The sequence below is a fragment of the Polypterus senegalus genome, chromosome 17, assembly GCF_016835505.1.
Source record: "Polypterus senegalus isolate Bchr_013 chromosome 17, ASM1683550v1, whole genome shotgun sequence".
Taxonomy (NCBI): domain Eukaryota; kingdom Metazoa; phylum Chordata; class Cladistia; order Polypteriformes; family Polypteridae; genus Polypterus; species Polypterus senegalus.
The window spans coordinates 75,447,453-75,464,101 of record NC_053170.1 but is presented as its reverse complement, the minus strand read 5'-3'; the positions used below and the strand labels follow the sequence as shown (position 1 = coordinate 75,464,101).

At 37.9% G+C, this 16,649-nt stretch overlaps 1 protein-coding gene across 1 annotated transcript in view; it reads right to left on the bottom strand.

The window, feature by feature from the left end:
• The window catches only part of zbtb8os (zinc finger and BTB domain containing 8 opposite strand), a gene marked incomplete at its 5' end in the record, with an annotated part of 38,269 nt that overhangs the window by 17,691 nt on the left and 3,929 nt on the right, over positions 1 to 16,649 (bottom strand). The window contains 2 exons of the mRNA XM_039739928.1: positions 11,445 to 11,566; positions 11,752 to 11,776. Coding sequence (XP_039595862.1) covers positions 11,445 to 11,566; positions 11,752 to 11,776 — 147 coding nt within the window. The remainder of the gene's footprint in view (positions 1 to 11,444; positions 11,567 to 11,751; positions 11,777 to 16,649) is intronic.

Sequence of the window (16,649 nt, the reverse complement as noted above, 5' to 3'; positions counted from 1 at the left end):
GCGCTAACCGAAATTGATATACGTACTTATTTCTGTGGTATGACGCCACTGTCAGCCGCCATATTGAACTTTCCAACGTCACTAATTCTCCAACTTCCCGTGTAGGTAGAAGGCTGAAATTTAGCAGGCTCATTCCTTACAGCTTACTTACAAAAGTTAAGCGGGTTTCATTTAGAAATTCTACGCATAATGGTCGACAACGTCTGCCATGTTGAACTTTCTTATTTATGGCCCCATCTTCACAAAATTTGGTAGGCGGCTTCCCTGCGCTAACCAAAACCGATATACGTACTTATTTCAGTGGTAAGACGCCACTGGCGGCCGCCATATTGAACTTTCCAATGGTCTTTGTTACTTATGGGCCCATCTTCAAGAAATTTGGTACGCGGGTTCCGAACACTTACTGAATCCTACTTATGTACATACAGTATATACTTCCATAGCCTGCAGCTCGGTCACCATGTGAGGCGGCGTTGGGTCCCCCATCCCAATGCCTCCCATATTGTTGGCTGCCTGCCAATATAAGGCCGTCCGTCGCTCCGTTCTCTACATTCTCTTCCTTGCTTCGCCACAGGATTCACGTCTCCCTGCTGATAACTGCAGCCTTTTTATTTAATCCACGGCTTCTCCACTGTTTTATTGTTCGTTTATTACGATTATAGTTATTGTGTAGGTATTTTAGACTTACTTTACATTGTTCAGGTACCCATTTCCTTTTCCAACCGTACCCCTATTAACATGTCTATCGAGGTGATCACATTGATCAAAGAACTGTCACTTACCGAGTGGTTTCCATCCCCGGAGATGTTTTGTTACACATTGCACGGCCATATCAGGCTCACTCTTGATATTTGGAGGAACATTATGTCTTATGTATTGAATGACTGGGACAGGTTCAAGGTGTGGACTAATGACTGTACAGGAGATAATTATACTACACAGGAGCACTATAAGAGTGAAATGCTTAAGCCCTTCACCTATGGTTCTGCATGTGAGTTGATGGATGCTGCTGAATTGTTCGGTTGTTGCTTTCAAGTGTACCGAAATGGCCAAATATTTTACACCTTTCGACAACCTCCAATGCCTCTTAAACATCTTGGATTCACAGGTGACGATTTCAGTAGTGGACACTTTGATGTTTATGAATGTTTAAACTCTCAAAAGCTGAATGTGAAGTTATTGATGAAACCGGTTGTATGCTTACAACGCTTGACAGATGCCGAATGTCACTTCAACACAAGTCCTGCAAATACTGTTGTAATTGAAACAAACCATGAAACTCAAAGCAATTATAACAGCAGCAATCCAAGCTGTGAGATGTGAGACAAGATTACTTTTCACATGGCCAACTGTACGTTGCATGCTCAAGAGTAAGCTCAACACACAGCTTGATCATATTACAACTGGAGGGACAAAATGACAATGTGGTATACAAAGAGATCCTTAAGAAATAAGTACTTCGCCACTGCGAAGCGCGGGTGTTTTGCTAGTATGTATATATATATGTTTATATGTGTGTGTGTGTGTGTGTGTGTGTATGTGTATGTATACACACATATATATATATATATATATATATGACAGCAACACTCATAACAGTGACAAAACAATTACATTGACAATCATGTTACGTTATATTTAAAATGTTTCCTTTTCTTTTTCATAACTTCTTTAACACACTACTTCTCTGCTGTGAAGCACGGGTATTTTGCTAGTTATACCATAGAATGCACAGTTTAATAGTAAACTAAATGTAAAAACATTGAATAACACTGAGAAAACCTTGAACAGAGAAAACTAACATTGCAAGAGTTCACGCATAGCCATATGAACCGCTCTCTGTAAACACTTATTTTTAAAATGAGTTTTAAGCACAGGGAAAAAAATGAACATTTGAAAAATCCTTAATTTATAAAAAAAAACAACCATAGACAACCATGAAAACTAACCTTGCATGAGTCGAGTTCTGGCATTAAGGAAGTGAGGAGGAACTGGGTGAAGAGGAGATTACAGTTTTGAGGTAAGTCTGTGACAATGCAGGTTCACTGCATGCTCCCATCTCGCTTCCGAGAGCCCTTAAACCCATCGCCATCGGTAATGTTACCAATAAGCATGACAGTGAGGCACTACAATGGAGCAATCAGATGGTGCAAAAAGTGCCAAATTCTTTTATTAAAATCAAGAAAACAACAATCAAAAACAATGTCCAAATTAAATAGTGCAGTGCTTTCAGAATTGTTCAATAAATAAATCCCATAAAAAAAGAAGTGAAGTGGAGGTTAAAATCCAATAGAAAAAAGTCTTCATTAAATACAACGAGGTTAAAGCAATGCTGGAAGCAGTCTCTTTAAAAACAAGCCTGGTGCATTCTTTAACTGGTGACCCCCGCGGCCTTCTCGGCCTTACGGAGCCAGCCGTCCTCCTTCTGGTCACTCCAGCTCCTTGATTGCTCAGCTGGAGCAAACACTTCTTTCTGCCCCACCGAGTGTCAGCCAAAACACCCCTGCTTGGGCTCACTGTCCAGCTGCCTGCCTGCGAGCACACGCTCGCTTGCTCACACCGGTTATTTCCACACTCTTTTCTTTTTCCTCCCTTTAGCCGCCTCGCGCTTCTATTTATGAGGAGGATGTGGCAGCTGTAGCCATCAACCACCTCGCCCCCTCGCTAAGCTGCAAGCGTGCCAATTATTTATTTAAAACTGGCCTCTTGACATGAGCTGTGGACCTACTATACCACACCTCTGCGCGATGCACGTCTGACCGAGAACAATGTACTGTACAAAGAGAGACTGAACACGTGCGGAAATCATTGGCGCATACAAACCAGAAGGGAAACTGGCTTGTTCGTCACCCGAGTGTATAGTCGTGAACAGTTTGCCGAACTTATTGGTCATAACCCAATTTGTACATGTTCAGAGACGTTTGTGACCCGAGGTTCCACTGTAAGTCTTTCAGTATGTCAATGGCAAAAAAAAGTTCACTGTGATTTATTGTTTAACAATAAAATGTGAAAACTTTCAAAGGAGTGAAGGCTTTTTATATGCTATAACAAATAAACAGCTGCATCATTAGATTATATTTGACAAAATTATTATTATTACTGTTGCTATTATTATTATTACTGCACATTGTCTGTGCCTTCCATAAGGTCCAAGAACAAAGTATGCACTTAATTTAACACAACACTGAAAAGACAAATATGAGAGGAAGTAACCAGTGCACTTCTATAAGAAAAACCCACCAGCTTCAGGTACTTGTCTTGATGAAATAAAAAATTCTTCTGGTTTAAGCATTCTTACATAGGGGAACAGGTTTCCTCCAGGAACTGTCTATTGTGATGGACGGCCATGGCCAGACGCCAGCAAGGTGGAAGGACTAGGGGAAAGGGCATTGATGAGGCAATGCCTTCCCTGGGACACTAGAGGGCAACCCTCCTGGGCAGCTGTGGCACCATGGATTCCTGCATGGCATGTCAGGAACGGGAGTTTGGTGAAGCCCTGTTGGGTTCTGTGGGGGCCACCAGGGGGAGCTGCAAAACCCTGTAGTGGACCTCCAGTGCACCTGGGAGTGACTCCAGGTAATAGTAGTGAGCCACCTGGAACATTCCCAGGACCTGAATAAGAGGAGCCGCCTCACTGCATTGAAGGGCCAGAGTCAGGAGAACGGAGACAAAGCCTGAGGAGGAGTGGAGGCGGATGGACTGGCGGCAAGGAAGGGAATGGACTGTATATTGTGGTGTTAGTAATGTGCATAAACTGTAAATAAACACGGGTGTTGAGTGAACCTGTGTCCTGCCTGCCTGTGTCCAAGGGTTAGGGTTGCAGTACGCCCCCTAGTGGCTTACACTATACTGTGCAGCATTTTTCTTCCCATCAAATCTGAGCAAACAGGCTGTCTCTGCCACTGAAAAGCATCCCCAAAACATAATGCTGCCATCACATTTTACAGTTATGATGGTGTAAACTGAAAAACGTACAGTACTAGATTTATGCCACATATACTGCTTACTGCTCAAGCCTAACTGTTCCACTTTAGTCTAATCAGATGACACAAGCCTTTCAACCATGTCTCTGTAGTATCTTCCATGTGATGTTTTACACATTCTTTACAAGCAATTACAATGTTTTTGTTCAGTCAGGATTTCTTTCTTGCCACTCTCCATAAAGGCCCTTTTTGTACAATGGCTTAGAAATTGTTGAACCATAAACATCCTCTCCAATAACTACCACTGACTTCTACAACTCAGAGTGACATTTGGTGTCAAAGTAGCCTCTCAGACAATCAAAATTCTTCTTTGATATCTAGGTTTTGAGGGGATGTAATTTTATATTTTTCCAATTCCATATGACAGTCAATGCGGACAGTCAATTATCTACCCCCCAGATTTGTGCTTCTTTATAACTACATTCCTGATTTGTCTTGAATACTCTTTTTCTACTCATTTTAGTTTACTTTGTGGAATATCTCTCCCCTACTGTTGGACCTCATTGAGAGTGAGGAGGTATTATCCTGATTAATTGAGAACAGGTTATCCACCAATTTCCTACACCAGTGGACACCATCAACAGACTGGGCGAGTTGCATTTACAAACCATAGGGATACTTTTTAAATCTCACAGTTTTGATTTTTCCTTTTTGGCAAATTCTTCAGAAGTTCTCATTTGTTTCTTTTGTTTTGGCATGATATACACCGTTTTAAGTTCACCTGGAAAAATATTCCTTTAAAATATTATACTTTAAAATCTGAGGCAATAAAATGTGAAATAGTTTTAGGTGCTGAATAGTTGTTCAAGATGCTGTAAAAATGTGTTGCACAGAGACTTCATGTTATTAAACGGTACAAAAAATACATATCAAATGAAAACAAAATCCCAGTAAACTAAAGGTACTATTTACATAGACCCAAAAGTAATACAGGAGGGTTTCAGGTTAAGACAAGCACATAAACTCCACAAATTTTTCTTTGCAACTGAATTTCAAATAACTTTCATATAGTGACTTCTGTTTCTTAGTTGCCACCAAAGCAAACTAATTTTGATGAATACACTACAGCAGTCACTAACAGTAAAGAATAGTAGTGCACACTATGACCTTTAGTTTCTTCATTTATATTATTAGTCACTATCGTCCCAGAATGCAAATCATTTATCAAGTAAAAGTTTGCTTCTTAACTGCAGCATTTATAAACTTACTTATACCTACAAATCTTTCAATCACTAATGCAGAGAAGCATTCTCACTCTCTAATACTGCCACCATCATTCAATGATAGCATTCTTCAAATAACTTGCATTATGCTGACATCAAACATGGTGTGCAGAATGAAAGTTAATCCTATAATGTGACATGTATGTAACAAAAAGCAATGTAAAGCAATAGGATCTGAAGAAAATAAATTTCACATAATAGAACTATGTGGGATAGCACATAGCCAATGAAAAAACTGTTTAAAATGTGGAAGGAGGTGCATAGAGAGAGATCATGTCTCATTTGCTTTAATATAATGGCTGATCTCCCTTAGGATCCTGGCTTTAATCTGCTCATTCATTTGGGGAAAGTGAGTGTATTTGGTGCTGCCTCTCAGCCCAAGTGAGAAGCAAGGCACAGCCAAATTAATGTTTAGTAAATAGATGAGGCAGATGACGGTGCATGGTAAACCAAGTAAAGTTGTGAAAAATAACGGCAGAGGGAACACTTATCCTTTTTCCTCCTATGTTACATCAACATCCAATAATGAAGTTTCTTAAACCAAGAAAACATCTGCTTAGTTAATGGAGGTATTGTTGTATTTCAGAATTAATAAAAAAACTTTGTTCTGTTGTTTTCATGATGCCTCACAAAAGTGGTATTGCTTACGCTTTTTTTTTCCTAATCTAGAATTAGCAATGGAGCTACAACAACAGAACTGGGACTACAGTAATTACTTGTAATCAGAGACAGCTTTCCATTTGCTCCTGTGCAATTAAAACATATGCTTTCATTATATTCATCACATTTCACTCATTTTAAATAGTAAACATCATTACTGTGGGTCCAACACAAATTTAACATTTTCTGATTAATTTTTAGCAATGAAGTATGTTGTTTTAGCAGACCTGCTATGTGTACATCACTGCAATTAACACATTAGATGTCAATTAATGCATTAAATGTCTTATCAATAGAGATACCTTCTTTGTGCTTCTTAGCATTATGAGCTGAGCCACAGAAATGTCTGATCAATATTTTTAGCTTTGAAACACTGAATACATTTTGTTTTGTTTTAAAATGTATGATTAGCCACAGTTTCAGTAGTGGGGGATCAGACTGATAAGGCATCTGTCCTTGACTGCCACCCAAGTCACAATGCCCCAGATCCTTAGGACTCCTCCTGCAGGTGGTGATCCCACTAGAAGATGGACCTATGTTGCTCCTTCAGGCTGTGCCCTGGATGGGTCCCAGACGAGCTCCGCACCCCAGGTCTGGCACCAGGGTAAGGCCCCAGTTTCCTGGGTGAGGTTACTGAACCCTTGTTGAGACATTTCATAGAGGTCAATATGAACCACACTTAGTCTGGTCCCTCACCTAGGATAAATTTCCACCAAGATACTGCAAGATGATGATAAAAAGAAAGGGAAAAAGGAGCCAATTGAAGTCATTCTGGCATTTGATTAGGATGTCTCCTGGACAGCTCTCCAGGGAGGTGTTTCGGGAGTCCAACCAGGAGGAGACCTTGAGGCTGACCCAGGTCATGCTGGACAGATTATATCTCTCGCCTGGAGGAAGTGGCCAGGAAAGTGAATGTCTGAGCTTTATTGCTTATACTGCTATCACCAGACAAGAGGCAGAAAATGGATGGATTAGCCACAGGTACAAATATATCACTACTTAATTTGAAACTGATCACGACTTATGCTTCGTATACAGTTAGGTCCATAAATATTTGGACAGAGACAACTTTTTTCTAATTTTGGTTCTGTACATTACCACAATGAATTTTAAATGAAACAACTCAGATGCAGTTGAAGTGCAGACTTTCAGCTTTAATTCAGTGGGTTGAACAAAAAGATTACATAAAAATGTGAGCCAACTAAAGCATTTTTTAATATAATGCCTTTATTTCAGGGGCTCAAAAGTAATTGGACAAATTAAATAACTGGAAATAAAATGTTCATTTCTAATACTTGGTTGAAAACCCTTTGCTGGCAATGATAGCTTGAAGTCTTGAACTCATGGACATCACCAGATGCTGTGTTTCCTCCTTTTTAATGCTCTGCCAGGCCTTTACTGCAGCGGCTTTCAGTTGCTGTTCGTTTGTGGGCCTTTCTGTCTGAGGTTTAGTCTTAAACAAGTGAAATGCATGCTCAATTGGGTTAAGATCAGGTGACTGACTTGGCCATTCAAGAATTTTCCACTTCTTTGCTTTAATAAACTCCTGGGTTGCTTTGGCTGTATGTTTTGGGTCATTGTCAATCTGTATCATGAAACACCGCCCAATCAATTTGACTGCATTTAGCTGGATTTGAGCAGACAGTATGTCTCTGAACACCTCAGAATTCATTCGGCTGCTTCTGTCCTGTGTCACATCATCAATAAACACTAGTGTCCCAGTGCCACTGGCAGCCATGCACGCCCAAGCCATCACACAGCCTCCACCGTATTTTACAGATGATGTGGTATGCTTTGGATAATGAGCTGTTCCACACCTTCTCCATACTTTTTTCTTGCCATCATTCTGATAGAGGTTGGTCTTGGTTTCATCTGTCCAAATAATGTTTTTCCAGAACTGTGCTGGCTTTTTTTAGATGTTCTTTAGAAAAGTCCAGTCTAGCCTTTCTATTCTTGAGGCTTATGAGTGGCTTGCACCTTGCAGTGCACCCTCTGTATTTACTTTCATGCAGTCTTTGCTTTATGGTAGACTTGGATATCGATACGCTTACCCCCTGGAGAGTGTTGTTCACTTGGTTGGCTGTTGTAAAGGGGTTTCTCTTCATCATGGAAATGATTCTGCAATCATCCACCATTGTTGTCTTCTGTGGACATCCAGGTCTTTTTGCGTTGCTGAGTTCACCAGTGCTTGCTTTCTTTCTCAGGATGTACCAAACTATAGATTTTGCCACTTGTAATATTGTAGCAATTTCTTGGATGTTTTTTTTTCTGTTTTCGCAGCTTAAGGATGGCTTCTTTTACCTGCATGGAGAGCTCCTTTGACCGCATGTTGTCTGTTCACAGCAAAATCTTCCACATACAAGCACCACACCTCAAATCAACTCCAGGCCTTTTATCTGCTTAATTGATAATGACATAACGACAGACTTGCCCAGACCTGCCCATGAAATAGCCTTTGAGTCAATTGTCCAATTATTTTTGAGCCCCTGAAATGAAGGGATTGTATTAAAAAAATGCTTTAGTTGCCTCACATTGTTATGCAATCATTTTGTTCACCCCACTGAATTAAAGCTGAAAGTCTGCACTTCAACTACATTTGAGTTGTTCCATTTAGAATTCATTGTGGTAATGTACAGAACCAAAATTAGAAAAAGGTTATCTCTGTTCAGATATTTATGGACCTAATTGTAGCTCAGGATGGCATTGCATTTGTGGAGCTTACTCCAGATACTCTTGTTTTCCAACAACAACTGAAAAATTAAGTACATTAGATTTTCTGGGGACTCTAAATTGGTGAACAAGGCTGGTTCCTGCCAGTGGCTGGGACAGGGACCTGCTTTCCACAAACATGAACTAGATAAACTGGTTAGTAAATGGATGTAGAGTATTGGACAGATAATGAATGTAAATCCTTGGTTCCTTTATCAGGTTTATATATACTGTGGATTCAGAAAGCATTCAGACCCGTTTACTTTCAGTAAACATTACTAAGTTGTGTATTTAATTTAAAATGAATAAATCTGCCATATTTGCTCATCAATTTACACTCAATAACCAATCATAAAAGGAGAAACCATGTTTTCAGAAAGGTATTTTAAAAATCAAAAACTAAAATCTGTTTTTATATAAGTATTCAGACCCTTGTGGTACAGTGCATCCTGTTGCTTTGATTATCTTCGAGATGTGTCTACAACTCCCTTGGAGTCCAACTGTGGCAAATTGAATGGACATCGTTAGCAAAGGACAAACCTGTATATATACAGTAAGGTCCCACAATTCACATTGCGTATCTGGGTGTAAACCCAAGCCATGAAGTTCAAGGAACACTCTGTAGACATTTGCGATAAAACTGTATAGATCAGGGAGAAACCATAAACCCATTTTCTAAAGCATTGAGTGTTCCCAGGAGCACAGGACCCTCAATAAATGTGAAGCTGAAGAAGTTTGGAACCACCAGGACTCTTTGTGGTGGTGTCTGTGTGATCAAACCAGCCAAGACAATGCTGAAATGGCTTCAAAACAAGTATCTGATTGTCCATGAGTCGTCCAGCGAAAGCCCAGGCTTGAACCACCCCACAGAACATCTGTATAAAGAACCAAATGTGGAAGTTTACAGATGCTTTCATCCAATCTAATGGAACCTGAGAGGGTCTGCCAGGAAGAATGGGAAAAATTACCAAATCCAGGTGTGCAAAGTTTATAAAACTTTCCCAAGACAACTTGAAGTTGTAATTGCTGCCAAAATGGGCTTCTAAAAAGTATGGAATTAAGGGTCTGAATATTTATTGGAATAAGAGATTTCAATTTTAGGTTTTCAACAAATTTGCAAAACTTTCTGGAGAAAAGCCAAGCAAAATGACACCTTTTATTGGCTAACTAAAAAGATTACAATATGCAAGCTTTCGAGGCAACTCAGGCCCCTTCTTCAGGCAAGATGTAATACAGAAACTGAAGTTTCCTGTGTTTATATCCACACACTAGGACAAAAACTTTCTGAAAACATGTTTTTATAATGTCACTGCATGGTGCTGTGATAAAAATCAATTAGTAATTTCCAACTCACTCATTCAAATTTATGACCATGTATTTAAAAGGATTGCAACTTGTACCTGATTGTTACATCATGTTGCTCTCAAAGAATCCACAAATCATATTTTCTTTCCTTAACTTAATCAAATGAGGTACATTTTTGTACAGTGCTGCCTAACAATGACTTAACTACAGTGGAATTTCCAAATGAGGTGGCTTTTAAAGAGAAAGCAGTTCAGCAGCAAGGTTGATGGCATTTATCTCCATTCTTTTCACAAGAGCAGCAATAAGCACAGTTGGTGGTGCTGTGGTTGATGCCTGCTCAGAACTATTTGTTGTACCAGCAATCACATAATATAATACAATGTTCCATGACCGCTATCAGACTACCATGCGGCATTTGTGCTTTGACAACAAAGACACCCGTGCAGAACGTGTGAAAAATGACAGATTTGCTGTGATCTCTGACATCTGGCAACATTTTGTTGAGAACTGTGTTTTGAGTTACAACTCAGGGCAAAGACTTTCCAAATCTGTTGTCATAAAGCTTATGGAGCCGTTTCTAGACAAAGGCAGAACTGTAACCTGAGAAAGCTTCTTCATTGCGACACACAAATGCTGGTGAATCATGACTTCTTGATATCTTATCATTTGAATTTTTTGTTATTCAATTTTATTCTTTAATAAAAGCACACTTGTTTCATTATACCTTTGCGAAAGTGTTTATTTTAAATTCCAGTAACCACCTGAATGAGACTGAATTTTTTTTCCAATCGATAAGGCAGCAGCAACATTCAAGAATACATATCAACTTCCTGTCAATTGACATTTGAGCTTGGGTTTTTAACTCATTGACAGCAACATGTACATCAATTTTTTTTTTCTTTGGTTTCTTTGAAAAAAAGTTTATTTGATATTTGGACTAAAGTCTTCACACATTATACACTTCACGTCACTATTAGTATAACATGGAAAAAGCTTCTGCTTTAGGTATGTGTTCACCATTTCTTGCCTCACATTTCCTGTCATCCTACACTTACACAGATCTTTGTAGACACATAACACACATGAAATATATGTATTCCAAATAACAATATATTATTTATCCTATATAACTCCAGGCATTTCACTGCCAGAATTATGTGACAGATTCCGCTCCATCGGTGGGAGGGATGGGATAGCAGGTTGCTTGCTGCTGGGGCTGATTGACAGATTTGCAAAACAAAAAGACACTGATGGAGAAGTGTGAAGGAATTTAAGGTGGCCCAGGATTACGAGTCTTTTCATAGGGTTTAGGGATTCTAGTGTTAATATGTGCCTTGGTGGACTACATCATCCCTTCACTGGTCCCATAACCTTCAGCACCGATCAACCTATACGCATACTGGAAAATCAGATTCATAATTTTAAAACTGCAAGTCTGAATAAAGAGTACTTTATACAATACAAATGCAGCATGCAATAGTTTATGGATTTTGACACAATTAAGCATTTAGCAAGATAAAAATAGTATTGTACCAAATATAAATCTTTAGATTTTTTTTTTTACCTTCAGACTCAGTCTGTACAGTGTCAATAGGCTCCACTGTTTCTATATCAGTCATGTAGCCAAACATTGCCATGGCGCATTGCTCAAATGCTTCTTCCAGAGTATCACCCCAGGAGTGCAATCTGTAATGAGAATGGTATTTTTTTTTTTTTGAAGTTCTTGCTTGTGTTGAGGGGTGGTTGTTGATTGAATAGAATTTCAATATTTCTTGAGGGTCTGTAAGAGCTAAATTTATACTTAGGACAAACATACTAAGTATGGAGGAATATATTTGTGCACAAGTATGAATAAAAGTTTAGAAACTTACTGGACATCAGCTGTGTGATCAAGATCTGAAAGATAAAGCAAAAATCATTTCAGTACATTGCAAAGCTTCCTTTACTAGTCATGCACAATACAAATATATTGTACATTGTGACGTATGGGGTAGTTACGGCACTTTGTTTTCTGAAGCTAGTTCAATTACAGAGAAAACACACTTTCACACAGTCACTAATCAAGCAAAGGCAGGATCAGCTGCCTTCACACAAGTTTCAAATTTGATGTTAATTAAAACTGTTATAAATGATTGACTGCCTACCCATCTGAGATGCTTGGCTCTGTGTGTGTATCGGGCAGCCCTGACTCTCTGCAGGATGCCTTCAAAATTTTTTAATATCAGGAAGTCACAAATAAACTTAGTTTACTTTGAAAATTATTTATGATTGACTATCATTTTCAAAGATAGTTTCTACAACTTTGAGAATAAAGAGCACTTTTATAGAAGTGTTTTATTTTTATTTGTGCCATTTTGAACCCAGTACACAGCAATATCAATGATTCTCGAACTTCCCTCCCTTCAGAAGGGGATAAGAGTCGGGTGGAAGAATTGGACAAGGTCTCAGGAGAAGGCAGGAGGTGGCATGAAGAAGAGAAAGAAAAGGCATTGTGTTGGCCTGGACTGAGGTGTATTGGGGGACTTGTGTTAAGATGAAAAATAAACATGTGCTGGGTGACATGAGCGTGTCTGCCGGTCTGTGTCCGGGGCAATGTCCACACCATTCAACCTCTAGTGTTGGCAGCAACCTCTGGGGCATGAACAGAAGGGTTTGTTTTATTGCATTGCTTCACATATCCAGTAGTAGATAAATCATTTTGCCAGTTGTTGAATTGTGTGTATCACAGGAACACTTGCAACAGAATACTGTTCCAAGAATTCTTCACATGTAACTATAAGGAGCCTGTGCAAATATACAGTTCCAAAACCTAAACAGGTTATTCAAATACATTTTCTGATTAAAATTTTAATGTAGATCAACTATAATAAGCAAATGAAGCAGTGATTTGAAAAAGTGGTACAACTAATGAATCTACATTTGATGAGCTACTTATCAGAATACATTAGGGAAGCAGACTATTCTATACTTATATTTATCACTCAATAATAGGATATTTTTTTATTATTGTCAGCAGCTAAAACTTCATTACAAAGGACAATCCGTGATAAAGGCATTGTCAAATTACTGTAATTCTAACTCAAGCTATAAATTTATGTTTGGCAGCTTTACCAATAGCTCAAATTATAGCTTTACATGTAGAGGTTGATGCCTTTGGAACTAAGAAGTACTTAATTAGATCTTAATTTTTGGTCACAATTATAATTGATGATATGATTCTAAGAGAAGCTTCATTAGGTATTGCAAAAAAAATGACAAAATCACCAAAGTTTCAAGCGATAATACCTCCATAGTTTCTTTGCAGAGCTATCATGGATGGATACTCTGTATTAGGGCTGGCAGAGAAAATGTGTGTTAATACAAAATATAGTTGAGGATTACTTGTAAAATGTTTTCACAGATGATGCTTCCCCCTCTAATTTTACAAGCCCAAAACTAATTTTTAAAGATCAATACTTGGTATCCAATCATATTAACACAACAAACACTTCCACAGAATCTATCAAAAGCTGTTGACTATCTTTGCAAGCAGCTGAATGGGGATATTTAGTTACTGTACTGCACAAATTTGGCTTGACCCCAATATATCTGCAAATCTATATACCTCAGGCCTCAGTCTATATCAGGGGTGCCCAGCTCCAGTCCTGTAGGGCCACAGTGGCTGCAGGTTTTCATTCTAACCCTTTTCTTAATTAGTGATCTCTTTTTGTTGCAAATTAACTTCTTTTGAATTCATTTTAATTTACTTGTTTTTTAAGAAATGTTTCCCTGAATTTCTTCATCGTTCCTCTGAATTACTTCATTTATTTTCTTAAATGACACCCAAACAGAAGTGAAATGTGAAGTGAGTGAGCCAACAGAAGACCAGTTGCTTAATGAGGCACTGAGTCTTGTCATTAATTAAACCGTTTTTTAATTCCATGGCTTGTTGCAGCTTTCAGTGTGCAACAGCAGACATTTCAGAAATTGTGGATTTTCTCTTTTGTAAGAGCAGACCAACATTCCTGAGACCTTCACCTTTCTTTATTTTCAGATATTGTATGATGGTCACAGTTTGGTGGTCCTGTTTTGGCTCATTTTGTATCTCATTATTGTTTGGCTGCAAATTAAGGAAAAAGAAACAATTGAAGGATCTGAGTCTTCAAGAGCAATTCAAATAAAATTAATTCAAAAGAATTAATTACCAGCAAAAACAGGTCACTAATTAAGGGTTAGAATGAAACCCTGCAGCCACTCTGGCCCTCCAGAACAGGAGCTGGGCACCTCTGGTCTATATTAATAATATTAACTCAAATTAGAACAAGGAACCACAAAAGGCTATCCGTTATCGCCAGTGATTTTTGCAATGAAATCATTAGCTATTCATCTTCGGAAGCAATCTGAGATACAGACGATCATAAGCACAGGCACTGAACAGAAAATATTTCTTTATGCCAATAAAGTGGTGCTTTACATCTCAGATACACAGTTATCTATACCACTAGTTTTAAACTGGCTATGATTTCATAAGATCTCTGGATTAAAAACTTTCTTGAATAAGTGTTTTTCCCCTAGTTAATTCTCTGGCATGTCACTCTATGCTGGATACAATTCAGCTGATTTCATAAGAACGGTTTAAATATCTAGGGCTAATAATTACAAATAAATAAAAGGTGTTTTTAAACACAATTTTGGTAGTACAATGGAAAACATCAAATAAGATGTTAACATTAGTAATATTGTCAAAATGAGTATCCTCCCATAGCCCTTATTTTATTCACAGTGTCCATTAACAATTCCTTCTTTAAGTAGTTAGACTCAAATATTAACATTATATGGAATTCAAAATGACTATGCATCAAAAAGGCAACTCTAGATCTAAAGCAGAAGGTGACAATACATAGCTTTCAATTTATCAGATTACCAGGCTAAAATATTCATACAATAAAATTTTGGACTGTCAGAAATCCAAACATTTACACCTGCTTGGTTTGCAACAGAAAAGCAATTTTGTTCTAAACCTGTTCTATATTAACCTCTCTGTGCTCCACTCAACACTAACTTCTGTCAATTTACTAGCAATCCTGACATCTCTCAGATATCCTTGGATTTAAAAAATTACTTGTAATCGTTTAATAGCAGTATTTGGTACAATACCGGATAGGCTAAAAGTCTGTCATGAAAAACTGGTATTAATATTCTTCTCGCACAAAGACTAATTCTGCTCAACTGGGAGAATACCAACCCACTTTCAAAAACTCAGTGGGAAAATGACGTATTATATTATCTCAATTTGGAAAATATGAAAATCTGTTTATGAGGATCTAACCTATTAAACCTTGGAAAAAACTCATTAATACAATTCTATAGAAAACATGTTGTGGATCATGATTAACTTCTTTATTCTACAGACTTTTTTAAATCCTATTTTAAGAACTACTTTGGCCAGGTCTCTCCATTTCCATTGTTCTCTTCATTTGGTGAGGAATAAATGCCATGTTTTGTTTTTAATTATCCTGAAAGCATATTTACTCTTATTTGACTGAGTGAGGTGTGTTATGTTTTTTTTTCCAAATAAAAAAAAAAATAACACATTAGTTCAAAATACCATTCATCAAACAAAATGAGATCTGCCTTTTATGTTATGGATTACGCTGAAGGAAAAGACAGATTAGCTAATGCTGTTATGTAGTTCAGAATTATTAGTGTTGATTTTGTATTAAGAGTTGATTAAAAAAGAAGTAAAACTACCAAGTGTAATTTTCTTCAGACTCATGTTCAGCATTTCCAATTAATGTTGGCGAGTAGTCCACAAAGGAAATATATGCTTCTAGAAATTTTACATATACATAATAATATAAATTTGATTTGTATCATTAAATATTTTGTTTCAGTACCAGCACGTGTTGAGGTAAAAAGAAATGAGACAGCAGTGAAGAAGAAGAGAACATTAATGAATTGACATGGGGATATTAAAAAGTCAAAAGCACTATTACAAATTGGACTACTTAAATATGGGGAAAATGGAAAGATGAAATTAGAGGTAGGCACTTATTCAATCTAAAAAATGTTATTCCTTTTCAAATATACAGATGCAAGTTGGCAAGAAATGGACTAAAATTGGATGACTGTACATTATATCATGGATTGCATCCATGGACTGCAGTCTAAGATCAAAATGGAAACTGTGCAAACTGTGGAGTAACAGAAACAGCTGAACGCGTGTTCTTCCAATGCAGTGAAAAACAATTATTACTTAAAGCCCTTCACAAAATTAAACTGACTGCAATATAGTGCTGGGTGATATACCGGTTCATACAAAGAAAGTTTTTTATTTTTGTTACGATATGGGTTTTACTTATACCGCAACACTGGTTTAAATAGCCTAAACAATGTTCGGAAAGTGGCGCAGCGGGAAACTTTAAGGGGGGACCTTTTTCACTGCTGCACCGCTAAACATGCAACAGAGTACATGCGTTAGTGGAGGTATTGAGCGGTGAAAATGGACAGAGAACATTCTGAAACTGAAGCTTCGGCAGACGATAAAGTTGAACATGATGACACCGTAGAACTTTTGCTGAAAAAAGGAGCCGTGTCTGTTGTCTGGAGATACTTTGGTTTCAAAACGTCAGATGTGGACCATTATGTTCAAATGTGTGAATACTGTTTCTATACTACTGGATAATACTGCAAGCCAAGTTGTACTTGTTTTATATTTTTTCAATACTGTGTAATGTACCTGGGTACTGTGTCATAGTGTGACAACATGTTGACTTTAATCTCGACGCTT